The sequence below is a fragment of the Phocoena sinus genome, chromosome 1 (assembly GCF_008692025.1).
Source record: "Phocoena sinus isolate mPhoSin1 chromosome 1, mPhoSin1.pri, whole genome shotgun sequence".
Classification (NCBI taxonomy): Eukaryota; Metazoa; Chordata; class Mammalia; order Artiodactyla; family Phocoenidae; genus Phocoena; species Phocoena sinus.
This window is the reverse complement of record NC_045763.1, coordinates 89,789,850-89,809,907: the sequence shown is the minus strand read 5'-3', so window position 1 is coordinate 89,809,907 and position 20,058 is coordinate 89,789,850. Positions and strand designations below refer to the sequence as shown.

Below are 20,058 nucleotides of genomic sequence, written 5' to 3'. Positions count from 1 at the left end.
ATTTAACATCCATCTCAAGTAATACTTAAGCTTAAAACATTATTTAAAAATTCAAAAATAAGGGTATGCTCTAATCATCAAAAGGCTAAAACCAATTATTTATGAACAGTAGAAGAAAACAGGTTTCTATGTTCACTATTCCTGTATCCTTGACCACGAAGTTGACCTAGATAAATATATACATTGTGCTATGTCTGTTTATTTGGATTATAGACATCCATTTGGTTAAATAGTAACCTTTTATAATCAATCATATGGAGAGAAGCAATGAACTCACTCACAGAACCAAAAGAATATGTTTGCAAATCTGCCTACCCAAAAAGATAAACATTAGATAATATTGGGCTATATTCAGTAACCTGGATAAGGCTGATGGAGTAAACAAAAAGATTTATGTCTTAGATCCAAATCTGAAAAAAAATGAATAAGAAAGTTACAGTTTTTAACTGAATAATATAACATAACCTTACTGGTAAGCTTCCAAAATTAGTATCTGTGCCTTCTTTCACAGTGGATTATACAAATGTCAATATTTATCAATAATAAAATATTTAAGATAACACAAGCTGGTTTTTCTAATTAAATGTGTTTGTGCACAAGTGCGAGTGCACACACACACACACACACACACACACACACACTTCCAAGAAACCTAGATCAGACAGGAACTTAAGGTACTTTCCAACATTACCACATTTTATAAACAAATGTCTAGGCAAAGATGAGGTGAGAGAATAATTTTACCTCTTCCAATCCAAAGCCTACAACCTACCAAGTACTATGTAGAGAAACTGCAGATGTTCTTCACTACAAGAAAACCCCAAAATGAAAATGTGAATTCTTGAAACTGATACATTTAGTTGTTAATATTCATGTTACTATAAGATCCTTCAGCTTACATATAAGACTCACCAGATTTCTTTGGAATAGCTAACTCTCCTGGTGCATTTAAAATAAAATTTGAAAAAATAAAAAGAAATCAAAGTGTCTTACAAAGTAAAAATAAACTGTATTAAAACTGAAAAAAAATTTAAATAAAATCTAATTTGACTTGAAAACATGAATTTTTATAACTTCTAAGAAATAAATCTGTGCCAGTAAGGCATGCCTCTGTTCTAATGGTCACAGAGATATTTTTCAGTTAAAACACTGAAAAACATTTGGCCTTTTTACCAAATGTTAAACAGACTGTAAGAGAGAAAAGACAGACCTTCAGGTTGACAATTATTGGATTGGTTCCCTTTATCAACAGATGTGTTTTCTAAGACAACATGGATAAACAGTTTTGAAGCACAATTCAACATTCATTAAAACATTTGCTGAGCTTTTATTATATATCAAGGACTATAACTTGGTGTCACACATAAAATAATAAAAAGCATTCCCTCTGTGCCCTTAAGGAGTCTGAAAACAAGTAACAAAAAACGTTAATAATAATAGCAGCTAACAGATATACCACGGACTCTCTGCTAGGCACTACTCTATGACATGCAACTCATTCCATCTTTAGGGCAACCCTGTGAGGTAGGTGTTATTACCATCTCCATTTTACCCATTGCGATAGACTGAATGTTTGTGTCCCCCACAAAATTCATATGTTGAAACCGAATCCCCAACGTGATGGTATTAGGAAGTGGGCCCTTTGGGAGGTGATTAGGTCATGAAGATGGAGCCCTTATGAATGGGATTAGTGACCTTATAAAAGAAACCCCCAGAGAGCTCCCTCTATGAGGACACAGGGAGGACATGGAAGAATTTGGCCATCTACGAACCAGGAAGAGGGCCATCTCCAGACAACAGTTCTGCTGGTGCCTTGACCTTGGACTTCCCAGCCTCCAGAACTGTGAGAAATAAATGTCTACTGTTTAAGCCACACAGTCTATGATATTTTGTTATATCAGCCTGAACTAAGATACCCATTAAAGAAAAAGTTGCATTAAACTTTGATAAATGTTATAATACAAGTACATAAGAGGTTTAATGGTGGCACAAAGATTATTTTAAAAATAAAGACAGAACTACAGAGTCTTTTTTATTCATTAAAAAGCACCTTCTTTATATTTCCTTACTTCTGAAACAATAAAATAGCGTTGATAGTATAGTTGTATTACGTAAACAGCAAATATGCTGTCAAATTTGGTACTTTATGAGCTTAAATCAAAGTAAATATTTGAGGTATTTGGTTTAAATTAAGTTCCCTTGCCATTTGGCTTTAAATAATAGTAAAACTCTAGATTATTACTTAGGATTTACTTTTGAGAGAAACAGTGTGGTAGAGGGGAAGAGGAGCCCCAGGTGGACGACTGCTTCACCTCTAAACACAGGAAACATTTAGCGGCCTGCTTTCGCAGCCCCACCCAGTGAACGCTGTGCAAATGCAACCACAGGGAGCAAGAATCTAGTGCACGTGTGCAGGTACCTTTCCAGTGCTCAAGGCATGAAGATTTGAGGCCAGCAGCACACACATGGTTGTTGAAATTTGGAAACAGTCCCCTCACTCATGGAGAATGTATTTAACCAGAAAGCACATGGCCCTAGAGACCAGCACATTTCAGGTGGGCAAGGGAAGAGAAAGCACTTGCAGGGGATCCTGAGACACATGGCCAGAGATGGAAGGAGGAGAAAAGTAAGAGACAGAACTTTTTTTTTTTTTTTTTTTTTGCGGTACACAGGCCTCTCACTGTTGTGGCCTCTCCTGTTGCGGAGCACAGGCTCTGGACACACAGGCTCAGTGGCCATGGCTCACGGGCCCAGCCGCTCCGCGGCATGTGGGATCTTCCCGGATCGGGGCACGAACCCATGTCCCCTGCATAGGCAGGCAGACTCTCAACCACTGCGCCACCAGGGAAGCCCGAGACAGAACTTTTCAGGTTAGGGAAAGAAAGTGAGTTTCTAGAATTAGAGAGCGGCCACAGAGTAAATCAAGTAGGAAGAAGACCAAGCACAACAATTCAGTTTGGCTAAGTCTTGCCATTAAGCAAGGACAGTTTCTGTTGAGTCACGAGAGGAAAGGCCAGACCATAACTTTGACTGACTGCGTGAAAACAGAGTCAAGATTGCTCTCTTAAGAAGTGGAGGTAAAAGAAGGGACAGAGAACAAACAATAATTAAGGAGGAAGGGAAAAACATGGGAAATTTCTTAGACCTCAAAACATTTTATAGATTTAACCAACATAATCTCTGAGCCAGCAATGCGTGCACTGCATTAGAAGAGGTGGAAACACTGGGCCCAGGAAGGATTGAATCTTGCTTCCTTACACTTGCGGCCTTTGAGGGGTATAATCAACACTACAGGATAGCTCCAGGGAAATGCTTCTAATAGTTCTCTGAACAGTCAAATCACCGTGGGATGCACAGCTCCCCAGTTCCTCCAGGTGTGAGGACATGCCCATATCCCTGTATTCTGGAGCTTGCCTGATCCCAGTCTTATGGCAGGAATTCACAATTACGGTGGCAGAAATTCACATTTTTCCGGTTCTATAATTCATGAACAAGTGGAGGGCAAATCAAGCAGAATCCAGGTTACATTCTAAGTTGCTGTACAAATTCTAATCCAAAGCAAAGCCTTGAAACATCATCCCCTAGATGTTCAATTATTCCTGCTGTTGACCTGAGGTGACACACTGAGAGATAAGAGGCCTAACAAACCGTGTTAGTTCTCAATGTGTATGCAAAAGGGCAATGTTGGGAGTCTACACACCTTTATCACTTGACAATTTACTTATTAACTGCAGTGAAGGATGACATAGTCAACCTGGAGACAGTCTCTCCAGGTTTAGTAATATTAAACTAAACTGGCCTTACATGCAAGCCCTGGTTGAAGATTACAGTATCTAGCGATCTGTGCTGCAAATAACTGGTTGGAAAAAAAACAACAACTCACTCTTGCTGCATAGATTGGCTGGTAATGAAAAAACAGAAACGGCATTTCAGGAAGTTGTCTACCATAGTCAATACATTTTCCCCCTGGAGTGTTACTACAAAATCAGAATGGATTCTTAATTAATATGTCTTGGTCATTTTCCATTGAAAAGTAGTTACTTTTAACAGATTATATAAAATGTCTTGAAATGTGTTATACTGCTTTTTTTTTAGAACTTATTTTCTGGTTTATTCATTAGTTCTTTCATTCTACAAACATTTAATGACTGCCCACTACAAGTATACTGTGCCAGTGGGTTACTTATTGACACAAAGATGAGAGACACATTCTTTTTTTTATAATGTTTTCCACAGGGGCTGTACCAATTTACAGTCATACCAACAGTGCACTAAGGTTCCCTTTTCTCTGCATCCTTGCCAACATTTGTTATTTGTGTTCTTTTTTTTTTTTTACATCTTTATTAGAGTATAATTGCTTCACAATGGTGTGTTAGTTTCTGCTTTGTAACAAAGTGAATCAGTTATACATGTACATATATCCCCATATCTCTTCCCTCTTGCGTCTCCCTCCCTCCCACCCTCCCTATCCCACCCCTCCAGGCGGTCACAAAGCACCGAGCTGATCTCCCTGTGCTATGCGGCTGCTTCCCACTAGCTATCTACCTTACATTTGGTAGTGTATATATGTCCAGAGAGACACGTTCTTGACTTCAAATACCCAGAGTACAGGGAAGACACAGGTGTGTAAACAGAGCATCACACACGTTGTGTGAGAAGAGCTCCCATCGAGCTAAAAATGCCTTAGACATGTAAATACATGAATTCGGTGGGCAGAGGAGGAAGGACCACAGGGAAGAGGAGGAGGGAATGAGCATGTCTGAAGGTACAACAGCATGAAGATGCACTGCTGCATGGACTTGGGTATGAGGAGGGAAGGGAAAAGGACGAAAATGGGGAAGATGGCAAAGCCCATGTCCAGAAGGGCTTTTTGCGCTGCATTCAGGAGTTGGCATTTCCTCCACACTTTCAGTCAGGATGGAGCCCATGAAAGACTTAAAGTAGGGGAGTGATGTAATCAGACTTACTTAATTTCTAAAACATAGACTCTGAGAGTTATGTGGAGACTTGACAGAAGCGGCCCAAGAGCCAAGACCCAGTCCCAGGCATCCAGAATTGACCAACACTTTCTCACCAACAGTTCCCAGATGGGCTACATTGCAATGTGGCCAAGATAATGTGAAATCACCTTCTAGAACAGCAATGCTCTTTTCCCAAAAGAGCATCATTTAGTGATAATAGCAATAATGATGGATTATGAATTGCTGAATTTCTCACTGATTCTCACTATGACATTCAGCCTGTCATAGATCAGTGAGAAATTCTGTGTAGACAACCTGATAAACATGAAAATGGAAGTATAACATATGAGAAGGGTCAAACATGATAACATCTGCAGAATGAGGCACAAGGATATATGGAACCTATGACAGCAGGTGATAAGAAGAAAGGCTCTAACCCCACCCATGAAGAGACAAAATTACAGGAGGCCTTCTGAAAAAAAATATTAGCCTAGTAAATATACTGAGCAAACAGAAAGTACTTAATAAACATCTGTTCAATAAATTAACTGAAAAGTTACCAAATTGAGGCCGTAAAGAGTGTGATACATCTTCTTGGCTCACAACAGATAGAATGGGCATCATCAGAAAATCTACAAACAACAAATGCTGGAGAGGGTGTGGAGAAAAGGGAACCCTCTTGCACTGTTGGTGGGAATGTAAATTGATACAGCCCCTATGGAGAACAGTATGGAGGTTCCTTAAAAAGCTAGAAATAGAATTACCATATGACCCAGCAATCCCACTACTAGGCATATACCCAGAGAAAACCATAACTCAAAAAGACACATGCACCCCAATGTTCATTGCAGCACTGTTTGCAATAGCCAGGTCATGGAAGCAACCTAAGTGCCCATCGACAGATGAATGGATAAAGAGGATGTGGCACATATATACAATGGAATATTACTCAGCCATAAAAAGGAACGAAACTAGGCCATTTGTAGAGATGTGGATGAATCTAGAGACTGTCATACAGAGTGAAGTAAGTCAGAAAGAGAAAAACAAATACCATATATTAACACATATATGTGGAACCTAGAAAAATGGTACAGATAAACCAGTTTGCAGGGCAGAAACTGAGACACAGATGTAGAGAACAAATGTATGGACACCAAGGCGGGGAAGCGGCAGGGGGTTGGGGGTGGTGGTGGGATGAACCAGGCGATTGGGATTGACATGTATACACTGATGTGTATAAAATGGATGACTAATAAGAACCTGCTGTATAAAAAAATAAATAAAATAAAATAGAAAAAATATATATTTTAAAGGGTAGATATACAACATTCACTTGAAATATTTTTTGTACTTAAGTGACAGATAATAAACCTTTTAAAAATGAAAAAAAAAGGGCTTCCCTGGTGGCACAGTGGTTAAGAATCCGCCTGCCAGTGCAGGGGACAAGGTTCGAGCCCTGGTCCGGGAAGGTCCCACATGCCACGGAGCAACTAAGCCCGTGTGCCACAACTACTGAGCCTGTGCTCTGGAGCCCGTGCTCCGCACCGAGAGAAGCCACTGCAATGAAGAGTAGCCCCCGCTCGCCGCAACTAGAGAAAGCCCGCCTGCAGCAACAAAGACCCAATGTGGCCAAAAATAAATTTAAAAATTTAAAAATGAAAAAAAAAAAAAAAACTAACGTTGACCTGTACACCGTTATTTCTGTAGAACAGAGCTTCCCAATTGGTGTAACAGAATGGAGTTTCCTGGGCAGGTGCTGGGGCAGCCAGAGTTCCCCAGCCAGCTGCCGTAAGCTGTGAGCTATGATCACACAGTGCTGATCAAATACTGTCACATTTTCCACGTGTGCCGTGACGGGAGAAACAAGAGGAAGCCTTGTGCTGTGACTCCACTCTCAAATAAGCAGGAACCAATTTGTCTGTCACCAGGCCTACAGAAGCCAAGCCCAGCTCTAACCACTTCCATCAAGTAACCCATGGTGAAGAAGTGTCCCAGGTTTGCCAGCATGTAAAAGCACAGGGGCAAGTCAATAATAACTTGATATTCTGGGAAAATATCCTCATATTGACAAAATTATTTCATAGAAAGCATTTTTTTCTCAAAATAAAGGAATGATTTATGGAGAAAAAAAATAATGGCGGATATGAAATAGCTCAAAGAAAGAAGTGAAAAGTAATTTCTTAGCGTTGGAAGTAGGTTTTACGTGAACTTTAAGCTCCAGATGATTCCCAAAAGGGTATTTAAGGCAGCTCCTCAAAGTTGCATGGACCAAATTCTGGATGCGGTAATTCATGTAAGCCACACTGATAAGGCATCTCCAAATGCTGCCACTGAAGCTGCATGTCTTTGCATTTCTCTCCCTCTCCCCTCCCCTCAACTAGGCACACAGTACTGCTCTGTGAGCTCATCTCTGCATGGCCAACACAGGGACGTCATCAAATATGGCAAGCCTTCTGGTAAACAGTGGAAAGTCCCATTTTGCTTTGCTTAGGGGACACCCAATATAAGGAACTGAAGACACAACTTCAAATTCTCTTTGATGAATAATGACTGCTTAAGAGTAGCATCATTAGTGATCGGTGGTGTTTAGACAAGGTCTTACTTGGTAAGGATAGTCTCCCAAAAGAACAGGAGTTGACTGAAGGCAGCCTCTATATGGGTGCCACTTCAGGGTCTTACAAGCAGAATATTGTCCTATATTAGCAATAAACCACTAAGCTTTACTACTAGAGAGGATACAGTTCCTCACATACCTACAGGTACGTAACTCGATTGAATACTCAAACTCTTTCGTCTTCATTGTTTTTCCTGAGGGCAAAAGGTCTATTTCTATTTTTCAAATGTACTGATCAATGGTTAGATTTCTCAAGTTCTTGGAAAATACCTTAAGAAGCCTGTTGGAAAAGGTGACACTGATTCCTAGCAGAAGCTTCTGGGCCACCATCTTGTAGTTACTTTACTGGACCTTCCCAGCATAGCTCCCAGGCTTATATCTATTTGATCAGTGCAAATATGAAGAATGTACAGTTCCACATCGGCTTGGCAAAGAACCTGAGACACCATATTTTAGAAGATACATTTGTTTATCAATAATTAATACAGTGGACTATTTGGAAGCCACAAGAAAATTAAGCAAGCTATCTGAGATATCTTACCCCAAGCCTTCTAAATAGAACAGAGCCTTGAAATTAATTCTTATGTGAACAATTAGATCACCTGAAGCTAGAAGGTGCAACCTGTACTGCTCATCCTAGGCTTCATGTCATTCTGAGGGGCTATGATAGTTCATTGGCAAGCCTGTCCTTGCAGGATCTGCACTTTAGCTACGTGTGGCTACCAAGCACTTGAAATGTGGCTGGTCCAAACTGAGACGTGCCGTAGTATAAACTACACACTGGGTTTCAAAGGCTCAGTTCCAAGTTAGAAACATAAAATATCCCATTAATAATTTTTATATTGATTACATGTTGAAATAATACTTCTGGTATATTGCATTAAATATATATCATTAAAATTAATTTCATCATTTCTCTTTACTTTTTCTAAATATGGCTGCTAGAATTTTAAAATATATATAGATAGATAGATATACTCTGATATATTTCTATTGGACAGCACTGCTCTAGACCCTTTTGCAGAATGAGCAGAGTGGTTCTGGTGCTGACCTTGTCATTAACAGCATTTACAAGCAGTACTGTTACCATAAAGACTTTTCTTTTCTTCCATAAGACTCCCTTTTAATCTCACATAGAACTGCCACATCATTACTTTAGGTTTTTTCTTGAGTCATATTATATATTAAATGTGGTTTAGTCCAGAAGTGCCTTTTTAAAAAGCTTTAACTTGAGCATTGCCATATTATCTAAGACTTACATTCTCATAATTTGCTATCAGTGATAAAATTTTACTTTGAAAACTACAAACAACATTGGAATACTGACACTGTTGGAGCTAATGAAGCCTATGAACTTAGCTATTCCACAAGTTTACCAAATGTCCAGACTCACCGAAGCAGAGCAAACAGTGGGAGAAGTTATGACAAGGAATGAATGGTCCACAGTTTGTTGGGAAGAGAGTTCCTTTACTTATATCCATTTATTCCTTAAGCAGCGTTTATGAAATGCCCACCACCTGCCGATCACGCTTCGACTTGTGCTTTTCTATTTTTTGGCTTTATGACAGAATGGATATATCGTTCTCAAAGAGGAAGTTATCTAACGGAAAACTTTTCAAATGCTCACCAACTGCCTCCTCTCCCTCCTGCCATTACCTGAGTGGTGGTGCTGGTGGTGGTGGTGGTGCTGGTGGTTGTGGTGGTGGTGGTGGTGGTGCTGGTGATGGTGGTACTGGTGACGGTGGTGGGCGTGGTGGTGCTCGTGGTGGTGGTGGTGGTGGTGATGGTAGTGGTTATTTATTCAGGTTACAGTGTGACCACACTCTTACCAGATGTTTGGTTTGTTAGTTGGTTCTCAAGAATGAAATTGCACTATGTTTCAGGTTTTTCAATAGCTTTTTCAACTAACTCTCAACATCACCATTAAAGTTTTTAAAAAGATAAAGGAATAAGTAAGACATTGACAAGTTTTCTTTCTTTACTGTGGCATGTCCTCCCCCTCCTCCCTCTCTAGCCTCCACTGTAATCTCTCCTTTCACTGAAATGGCTTTAGAGTTTCACCATATATTTTTCTCCAGGTTCATATACGTGGGACAGAGATTCAGGTTTTGGCGGCAACTGAAACTTATCTAATGTGGAGGCCCATTTTAAGAAAAGAATACAATGTTAAGAACACAAAAAAGGCGCCCATGCAAGTGGGGCCCTCTAAAATTTAAGCTTCGTTCGCTTCACAGGAAATTACCTTTGCTCATATAACACAGATACACATATACAGGTACAGGGTGGAGGGGGTCTTGTCATTGTTTGTTAAAAAGGGGGAATTATACTATAAGCACTCTTCTGTATCAACTTTTTCCCATCAATATATAATAGAAATCATTCCAAGACAAGTGGTATAGCTTACATCAATTTTTTCAAATGACTGTGTAACAGTCCATGGTGTATCTGTACTACAGGTTATTTATTCAACCTTTCCCCTTATAAGTACATAGTCTTTTTGTTTCTAGTTCTTTTTTTCTGGGGGGGGGGAGGATTTTTTTTCTTTTGACACTACTAGAAATGCCACAATAACGATGCTTTTGGAGTTTAAAAAGAAGAAGAAATACTTTGGAGATTTTTAATAAATTGTACTACATGTATTAATTTGGGGAGAAGTGGCAGTTTTATGATGTTAAATCTTTCTATCCAAGAACACAATACATATTTTCCATTTAGTCATGTCCCACCCACAAGGAATTTACAATCTAATAAGGAAAATAAGGCTTGTGTGCAAATAGCCATGATGTAAGAAAAATGGAAAGCACAAATTGTGACACATGAAATTGAGGGGGAGAGAATTCAGTAGAGAGTGAGAGCTGACCTGTGGAGGATTTTACACACACAAGTGGAGGAGGGAAATGTTAAAGGAGACAGGTATCTGGAGAAAGAAAGCTCAGCCAGAGTGCAGAGACATTCAAGAAACAGTAAATAAGCAGCTCGGTGCGGCTGGAACAGAGAGTGCATACAGGGGAGAAACAGGAGACAGGCTAGCAAGGTGGGCTGGACCTCATCCAAAGCTAACAATACGAGGACAGGGGAGTTTATCCTCATTTGAGCCAAGTAATGAGAGCAGCAGCCAGTTTGGGGCCAAGACAAGACGAGAGTTCTGTTTTAAGACCACTCAGTCAAGTGTGTGAAAGACCAAGAGGAGAAGGGCCTGGGCTGCTTGAAGAGCAGTTGTAATAGTCTACCGGACGGGACACAAGACCTGAGCCAGGGGAAAGAAGTGAGAACAGAAAGGAAGAAAGAGATGATATACACCCTGGGTCCCTAGCAACGGGAACTCAAATACTCATTAGACTGAGGGGGCGAGAAAAAAGAAATGTTTCTAGTCTTGAGCCTGGGTGAACAGTAGAATGGTGATGCCATTAATACAGAGGAACAAAGCAGAAGCCCATGTTTGGGTGAAAGATGATTAATTTCTTCTCAGATGTGTTAAGTTTAACATGTAAGCAGGATATCCAAATAGACACATCCTGAACTAGAGCCCAGAATGGGAGGGCTACCCTTGTCTTGCTAAGGAGAGTGATAAATGTTATAACTCCTCAGGAGAGCCACAACAGACGAGCTCAGTTTCATGGAGTGGTCAGACTACTCAGAGTCTACAGATGTCTCATCTTTAGGAAAAGTTAACTACTTCTAGACTCCTCTACTACCCCGGAAGTGCTCTTCCTCAACATCTCCTTATAGCACAATGTAACTTGGACAGCCTTTGCCTAAATTGCTTCACTGAACAGGCAAGATACTATTTGAAAGCTTTGTAATGGCACCATGGGGAAAAAATGCAGCCAATTCTTAGAATTGAGTATATTCAGATGTATTTCAAAATAAAATGTATGCAGTCAAAAATATTATATGGCATAAATCCGGTTTTGTTTTAACCAAAACATAAAAAAAATAAAAGTAACAAAATTTTACTACCAAAATGTAGTTTTAAATTATTTTTTCTTACAAACTGAAGGTTCAAAGTAATTGTCAATAAAGGTTTGATGAAAGAATACAGAGAGGTATGGCATTTTCCCAACGAAAATTATGATAAGTCCTGGTTCAAAGGCAATAACCAAAGCTGAAAGGATTAAACTGACAACTATAGAAAACTGCAGAATGCTTTTATTTAGCAGCCAATCAATTTGCAATACCTGAGTGCTAGGAAAAAAAGAACAATTTAATCAATGTGAAATTATATCTTGCAAAAAGATAAAGTGTACAAACCTCATAATGTTCATATTCATCCACATCAAAGGTCTCAAAGTCAAAAAATCCATGTTGTAATCCCTAAAATAAGAATTTGAATTAGTTTTTGCATGTGAAATTGATAACGACTTCTAGCCGTTTCTGGAATTCCTGCTCACAAATGATCCTGCCTGATCTGAAGGAGAAAGCTTGAAACCTTTATTTGTAATGCATACCAAGCAATCATCTAACATCTAATTTTGCTTTGAGATTTTCTTGCCAGTGGGACTAAACACTTAGAAAAACATGAAAATATGTCCCACAAAATATGTCTCTTAAGGTCTAATATGCATTAATTTGTATGTAAAATTACTTATGTATATCAAATGGAACATACTAGCAAATGTATAGTTAAAACCTATTGGGAACTATGCAATTAATTTATACCTAACTATGACAGAGTATATAATAGTGATTAAATTTTCAGTTAGAAGAAAAAACAATTATTCTTAGGTTTTATTTTCCTTTTATCATTAGTGAGATACTTAGTAAAAAGAGCATTTTAGGCCCTTATTTGTTCCTAAAACTCTACATTGAGAGAATTTGTTTTATGGTGATAGTTTCTGACAGAGTAAAAATGTACTTGACTACTCTTACAATTTAGAAGGAAGAATTGATCTGTTTAACAACGTGAAGAAAAATTTCATACTCCTTTTTGTAACCAATGACTTAGAACTAAAAACTATCTGGCTTACTCAGATAAAACATTTTGAAGAGGACAGTCTTTTTCTTTGTATGTCATGAAGCTATACAGATTACAATAGAATACAAAACCACAGTTACTTTTGAAAGTTACATGATCAAGTCATTAAAAATAGAAGAAACTGTTAAGCCAAGTTTAGTACATCTATCTTTGAAAATACCTTAGAGACCAGTGTTTTCCAAAATGTAGAACACGGACCACCTGCACTTAAGGTAATTTATATTTAAAATACAGACCATTAGGCCCCATCCCAGAACTATGAAATCAGGTTCTTTGGGGGTGGGATCATCATTTTTAAAATGCCTTGCTAGGTGATTCTTATAAATTCTGACAATACTGATTTAGACAACCTCTACAGGATAAGCAGAACAAGCTATTTAAATTATTCCACATTGAAACAAAGATGCTTACTTCAGCCATATGTACCATTTCAGAGAAAATGGTGAGAATATAATGCCCTGAAGTATCACTTCCCTTCCTCTTTTTTTAAATGTGTTTGTGTTTGTGTATGCCTCTGTGTGTGGTTCACACATATATAACTGATGCTTATAATGACGCTAATACATCAAAATCAGAAAGATATGCTTCTTAACAAAGGGAAAAATGTGGCCATAGTCTGTCTACCTTCTTAGGAGGTATGGTGCTCATTGCCACAAAAATAGCCCAGCACACGATGCTTTATAGAAGAATGTACAGAGGGAAAGTGTGTCCCAGTTGCTTAAAGACATGTTGAACAATCTATCAGATCCTCTAAAATCTCATCTTCATTTGGGTAAAATAAACCCAGCATTTGATGAAACAAGAAATTTACAGAAGACCTTAATGAACAAAGTCGTGCCTTTCCTTTGTAACAGGAAGGATGTCATAAATGTCTATATCAAGTTACCAGTTACCATAATAACAGGCAAGGATATTCCAGTGTGAACTCTTTTTCACTTTCCTAAGTTTTATAAAAGAAACAGCCTGTACCAGATGGCAGGATAGGCAAAATAATAATAATGAAACAATAAGTAAATTACTTTTTTAAATGCTACAATTTTAGGTTGTATACTGGGTGATATATCCAGTATACCTAAGGGTATACTGGATATATAAGGGTTCTTAACTGGTGTTACTGGAAGTGTGTGTTGGTGATATTATTTGCAGGGGATAGGCTAGATTATCTTGATAGTTTTTAAGTGAAAAGAGAACTAAAGTTTTACAGAGTCTAAATTCATTTCTAGATGAAATATCAAAGTCAAAAATATACATACAGAAAACAAGTAGCATGTTTTACCATAGCAATTTTCTCAAATTAAAACAGGGCCAAAGCAATGTTATATTACATCAGAGAAAAGAAACTAGAACAAGACTCACTACTGATACTATATTTACAGTCCACGATGACCCTTGCCAATGGGTTCTGAAACACGTACATTCCTGACTCATAAGTCATGACTATATGTTCTAGATGGAATGATGTACCTTGAACCTTCATTAGAATTCACAGTGTAGCATGTATGACTTCTCAGCTTGTAAATCAATGTTTCTAAAACATGTTCCAAAGTTCTCAAAGATCTTTTAGATTAACTTCTCCATAATATATATAAATAACTAAATAATTATGACTCTAAACTTCAGAGTGCATCAAATCACATGGAGGGATTATACAAACACAGACAGCAGGGCACCACTCCCAGAATTTATGGTTCAATCAGTCTCGGATGAGGTCTGAGAATTTGCATCTCTCCACAAGTCCCCACCATTTGACAACCATTGATTTATGACATACCTGGATAGGATATGAGAAAGAACTCCATATTGATATGGAAATCTGAGTTAGAACGAGCCCTCCTAATAACCCCTGTGGCCCTGAGAGTGACTTAACCTCGCTGGGGTTGTTTCCTCAACTGTAAAAATGAGATAATAATATCTGACCTGCTTACTACTTCATGTTCATGGGCATGTAATACTATCCAGTTAGAAAAACAATGTGGAAATGTTCTCCACATTAACAGAGGAGACTTAGATAACTTCCTGCCCCTCCCACACCAAGATATAGCTTGATTATGAAGCTGAGCAGGTGACAAAGCAACATCACAGGCACGGCAGCAGACAGAAGTGATAACACAAATAGTTTAAGTGAGAAAGGGAGACCCCTTCCACTTCTATAAGAAGAGTTATCCCTTGAAACACCGCCCCTATTTGCCCTGTGGTCTGTGTATTACAGATCCATCATTGTTTAAGAAGTGGAAAGCTGCCTTCTTATTCCCTCCCCTCTCTTCTCTCCAACAACAAACAAGGATATAGACATAATTCTTTTTTCATATTGTTAAACTACAATGTCGACCACAGCAAGGAGATTGTTATTACCTTTCTGATTCCGTGCAAACAGTCGAGGATGGTGAGATTGTAAGTGCAATTTCCAAAGGAAGCATCCCTATGAACACAAAAAAACTTAACATTAAAAACATGCATTTAGAACACTCAAATAATAAAATACCAAAGTCAGTTGGAGACATGCTTATTTGGATTCACAGCTGTCAACACGGTAAACTTATGTAACACATCAGATCCTACTAGCTTAACTCCAGAACTTCTGAAATTGCTTTAATCCAACTAGCTGAATTAATAAGAAAGCAGATTTAGGAACCTGAGCTCTGGAATCAGGCTGCCTTCAAATTCCAACTCTGCCACGAATTGGCTGGGACCTCAAGCAAGTTATTTTACCTCTATGAGTCTTGGTTTCCTCATCTGTGAAATGAAGGTACTGATAGCAGCTACTGTTCACAGGATTGTTGTCAGATTACATTTAAAAAATATAAAGTCCTTCCTATAGTGCCTAGCACAAAGGAAACAATAAATATTATGACTATTCTTATTATTATTAACAGTGAGTATTTCATTAACGAAAACATGCATCATCATGAGACGTACTCAGACAGAGAAACAACCATCTGTCAGGAATATGGCAAATACTAGCATAAAAATTTAAATGGGACAATGCATGCAGGTCAACAGAACCTGGCAGTTGTTTTCATGGATTATATGCGACTACCTCCATTTTGCCCCCCACCCCACCCTCATTCCCCCACCCCCCCCCAAAAAAAGTGCCAAGGAAAATGCTTCCAAACAATCTCCTCTCAGGATCCAGGAGAGCTTCTAATGCACCATGAAGTGTTCTATCAAAAGGAGTGGAGACCTACTGCACCGAAAACTGAGTGCTTCATCCTTTATTTAAATTTTTAGAGCAACTTAGCAGGCCTGCTTTAGGCAACATAAAACTGAAGTATCAAGTTCAGGTCAGTTAGCAAGAACTGGCACTGGAGCTTTAACACTAACAATGTTCCAAGGTGTCCAAGGCAAGAAACTTGACCTCAAGGCTCTCAGTCGCTCTTCCCAGCCCCCACTGCTGACCTGAAGGAATAGAGCTGTCAGGCACCTGCCAATCACAAAGTCAAATGTACCACACAAAGTTGGTCCAAGGTGGGGAGGAAGGGGGCGGCCACAGAAGATGCTTCATGGGGAGAAAATGACCATTAAAGGCTTTAACACATAATTAACATAAAACTGAATCTTGTATCACAACCATCTAAGGTAACTTGAAACTATGGCTGCTAAGCCGCGAATTTAAATGCAATGTCAACATCACTGAGTTTCAGCATCCTGATAACCTAATTTAAAAATAGTAGGTTAGCAAAGCAGCCTAACAGAAATGTTTAAGTCCTGAAACATCAAAGTTAACCTATGTTAAGGAAGGGTTATTCTAGATACTTAATCGTGATTTCAAGAGTTCTTTTTTTAATGCCATCTGAACTCATGGGTCAGTGAAAAACAAATAACCCCATTTCAAATATCTTGTAAAGATATAAGCCATATATTAAGAAGCAAATTTTAAGGGATTAAACCAGAGAAAGGAGTAGCTGGGGATCTAAGACAAAATACTAGTTTATATAAATAACCACACATTCCTTTGTAGGAACTTGTCTTTTTAGGACAAGAGTTCAGAATCTTTTGTGTGTCATGGACCCCCCCTTCAGCAGGACCCCCCTTCATCATTCTGATGAAGCCTGTGAATGTCTATTCTCAGAATGTTTTTAAACGCATAAAATAAAATACATAGAAATAACAGAACACTAATGCAATTAAATGTAAAGTCATCAAAATGTAACAAAACAAATTTATAATACCATACTTTATTGTTAATATTGATATATAACAAGATCTAGTAGCAGGTCTGATAACAACTATAATTTTAAAGAAGAAATGAACATAAATATCTTAAGATATATGCAACAACTGCAATGGGATATAAAAATGTAGTTTCTATTGTGAAAAAGTCACTTATATTGCTAATACTACTATAGTTTATTTCCAACATTTATAATTGGATGCAATCTTATAACTTACATGGCTAGTGAAAATAAAGATATTTTTGTGGGCTTCCCTGGTGGCTCAGTGGTTGGGAGTCCACCTGCCGATGCAGGGGACACGGGTTCGTGCCCCGGTCTGGGAAGATCCCACGTGCCGCGGAGCAGCTGGGTCCGTGAGCCACGGCCGCTGAGCCTGCGCGTCCGGAGCCTGTGCTCCGCGGTGGGAGGGGCCGCGGTGGTGAGAGGCCCGCGTACCGCAAAAAATAAAAAGAATCTGCCTGCCAATGCAGAGGACACGGCTTCAAGCCCTGGTATGGGAAGATCCCACATGCCGCGGAGCAACTAGGCCCGTGAGCAACTAGGCCCGTGAGCAAATAAGCCCGTGAGCCACAGCCACTGAGCCTACGCGCCTAGAGCCTGTGCTCTGCAACAAGAGAGGCCGTGACAGTGAGAGGCCCGCGCACCACGATGAAGGGTGGCCCCCACTCGCCGCAACTAGAGAAAGCCCTCGCACAGAAACGAAGACCCAACACAGCCAAGAATAAATAAATAAATAATTTTTTTAAAAATGATATTTTTGTCATCTGAATTCTCTCTATAGACCCTAGTTTAAAAACTACTGCTTTGGTAGAGAAAAGAAAAACTTAGGGAAAAAAGTATCTGTATTTAAAAAGAGTAAAAGAAATGATAAGAATTGAAGGTGCTCCTTACTTCCCTCAAGTGTATCTTCCCACCTAGACGCAGCTAGACCGATCCACAAATGTAAGTTATCAGAAAAGCTCCAGATCCAGTCTCTCGTACTGTCTGCAAAGCATGGTGAGATTATCATGATATCTCTTGTCTTAGCATAGCCACCGTTTTTACCAACAACTGAAAAGAGAGCTCTGGTGACTTGGTGATCAAATGTGCAGGCCTGAGAGCGAGGGTGCGTTAACAGGCCATCTGACAAAATTAGGATACAAAGCAGTTACAGCAGGCTAGAAAGACAGGCTGACATTCACAAACTGATATATAATAAGCGATGCAATAAAATTAAGTCACATCCTCAGGACTGGGGAAAGTTGATGACATACCTTTTTCCAACACTTACTATGCTGGGTAATTTAGATGCGTTAACACATTTAATCCTCATGAAGGCAACAGGTTCCCAAAACCTGCCCTCATAACTAGGCAAGAGAGAAATGGCTTATTAGTGGCACCTGGCTCATACATAGTCAAAGGAAAGTAACCATAAAAGTGAAGGGACACAAAAACATGTTACATATTCTCTGGGGGAAAAAAAGGGAGAAAGATAAAAGTGGCAGAGTAAATCCATGTTATCTACAAAAACCCCACTAAAAAGAGAATTTTAAAAGGCTTTTTTAAATGGAATCCAACAAGGTCAGGGAGAATGAGAACAGACAACAGCAATAAAATTCTGAAAGCTGGAAGTCAGATACATGAGTGATAATAAATTAGAAGACCAAGAAAACTGAATACTAAGGTGACAGGGGAAAAATCAGAGCATCAACCCAACTAATACCAGATAATTCGCAAAAGGCTCAGGAAGTGGCAGCACTGGGTTCTTCTGGAAATAAGAATGAAGGAAATGACTATAATAAGTTTGAAAGTACTTTAAGAAGCTGAAAAATTTTACTCTATAAAAGCAATATTATCTCCTACTTTATAAATAAATCTTACCTGTTGAGTTTCCTCAACCACCCAATGTAGTTAGAACCATCTAAAAATAAAATGGTTGGTCCTGGAAGGCAGCAAGATAACCCGCCCCACACGACGTTCAAGTTTGAATTGGCAGATGGCTTGCAAGAAATATTTTTCACCTACATTGTTATAGGAAATGGAGGTGAAGATTAGGAAAACACCAGGCTCTAGTAAACTCAAAAGTCCTTTCCTACCCTGAAACTGCATCATTATTCAACACAGTGGATGATTTCTTTCCTCTCCGTATCTCTCTCTTGGATCCTTTCCAATAGCAGTCAAACATTTTCAAGTCCCTACCATCTTTAAAAGAAAAAAAATATCTGAAATTTTCTTAACTTCAGCCACCACCCTCTCTTTGGCCTCCTCTTTAAAACAGGGCTTCCCTGAAAAACTATTCATCTTCCTGCCCCCACTTTCTCTTCTCTCACATCTTGACCTCCTCTGTTCTGCTTCCACCCTCATCCATGCCATGAACATTTCTCACTAAGGTCACCAATGATCTCCATATGGCTAAGCCCAGGGGACTTTTTTTTAAATTGAGATAAAATTCACCATTTTAGCCTTTCTAAAATGTACAATTCAGTGATTTCTAATGTATTCATAATGCTGTGATTTTTAGTATAGTCACAATGCACACCACTAATTCGAAACCATTTTACCACCAGAAAGAAACTCTATACCCATTTGCAATAACTCCTCATTCATTCCCCGTCCCCACTCCAACCCTGGCGATCACTAATCTACTTTCTGTCTCTAGATTTGCTTATTCTAAGTTCAGGGAACATTCTGCAAGCACCATTTTATTTACTCGGTCAAGAACAAGTAATTCCCTCTGAATATTCTCTTCATTGTTCCTGGATTTTGCTTTGACCTCTCTAAACACTACTCCTTCCCAATCTCCTCTGCAAAGTCATCCTTCACCTCCCAGTCTCTTCAAGATTCAATTCCAGACTGAAATTCTCCACACTCCATGCTCTCTTCCGAGACCAGGTGCTCTCAAACTTTAGCATTCATCAGCATCAGCATCACCGAGATGGCTTCTTAAAACACAGAATGCTGGGCCCCACCTGAGTTTCTGATTCAGTAGGTATGGAACGGGGTCTGAGAATCTGCATTTCTAACAAGTTTCCAGGTGGCATCAGTGCTGCTGGTAAGAGGGACCACATTTTGAAAATCCCTGCCCTACACAATCTCATCTATGTAAGGTACCATCTATCTGCCAATAACCCTCAAATTTATCTCCCTAGCACAAAGTCCTTAAATCTCCAAGGCAGGACAGCCAACCACATACATGACATTTCCATTTGGGTGTCTTAAGGCATCTCAAACTCATTGTGGAAGAAGAATCTCTTGAATCTGCCCCTACCTCAAAACAACAACAATAATTTGATCCTCCGATCCTCTGTAACTTGGTAAAAGACACAGCTTCCACAATCACTCAAGCTACAGCCCAGA

The 20,058-nt window shown here is 39.1% G+C and overlaps 1 protein-coding gene across 5 annotated transcripts in view; it reads right to left on the bottom strand.

Annotated features, from left to right (window-relative positions):
* Positions 1–20,058, bottom strand: part of CDC14A (cell division cycle 14A) — a 188,460-nt gene that overhangs the window by 83,486 nt on the left and 84,916 nt on the right. For 4 of the 5 annotated variants that reach the window (XM_032636902.1, XM_032636894.1, XM_032636911.1 and 1 more), the window contains 2 exons: positions 14,903–14,969; positions 11,827–11,889 (listed from right to left, as the gene is read on the bottom strand). In XM_032636902.1, coding sequence (XP_032492793.1) covers positions 11,827–11,889; positions 14,903–14,969 — 130 coding nt within the window. Of the gene's footprint in view, positions 1–11,826; positions 11,890–14,902; positions 14,970–15,259; positions 15,368–20,058 lie in introns of those variants that run through there. The other variant, XM_032636931.1, reaches the window with a different exon arrangement.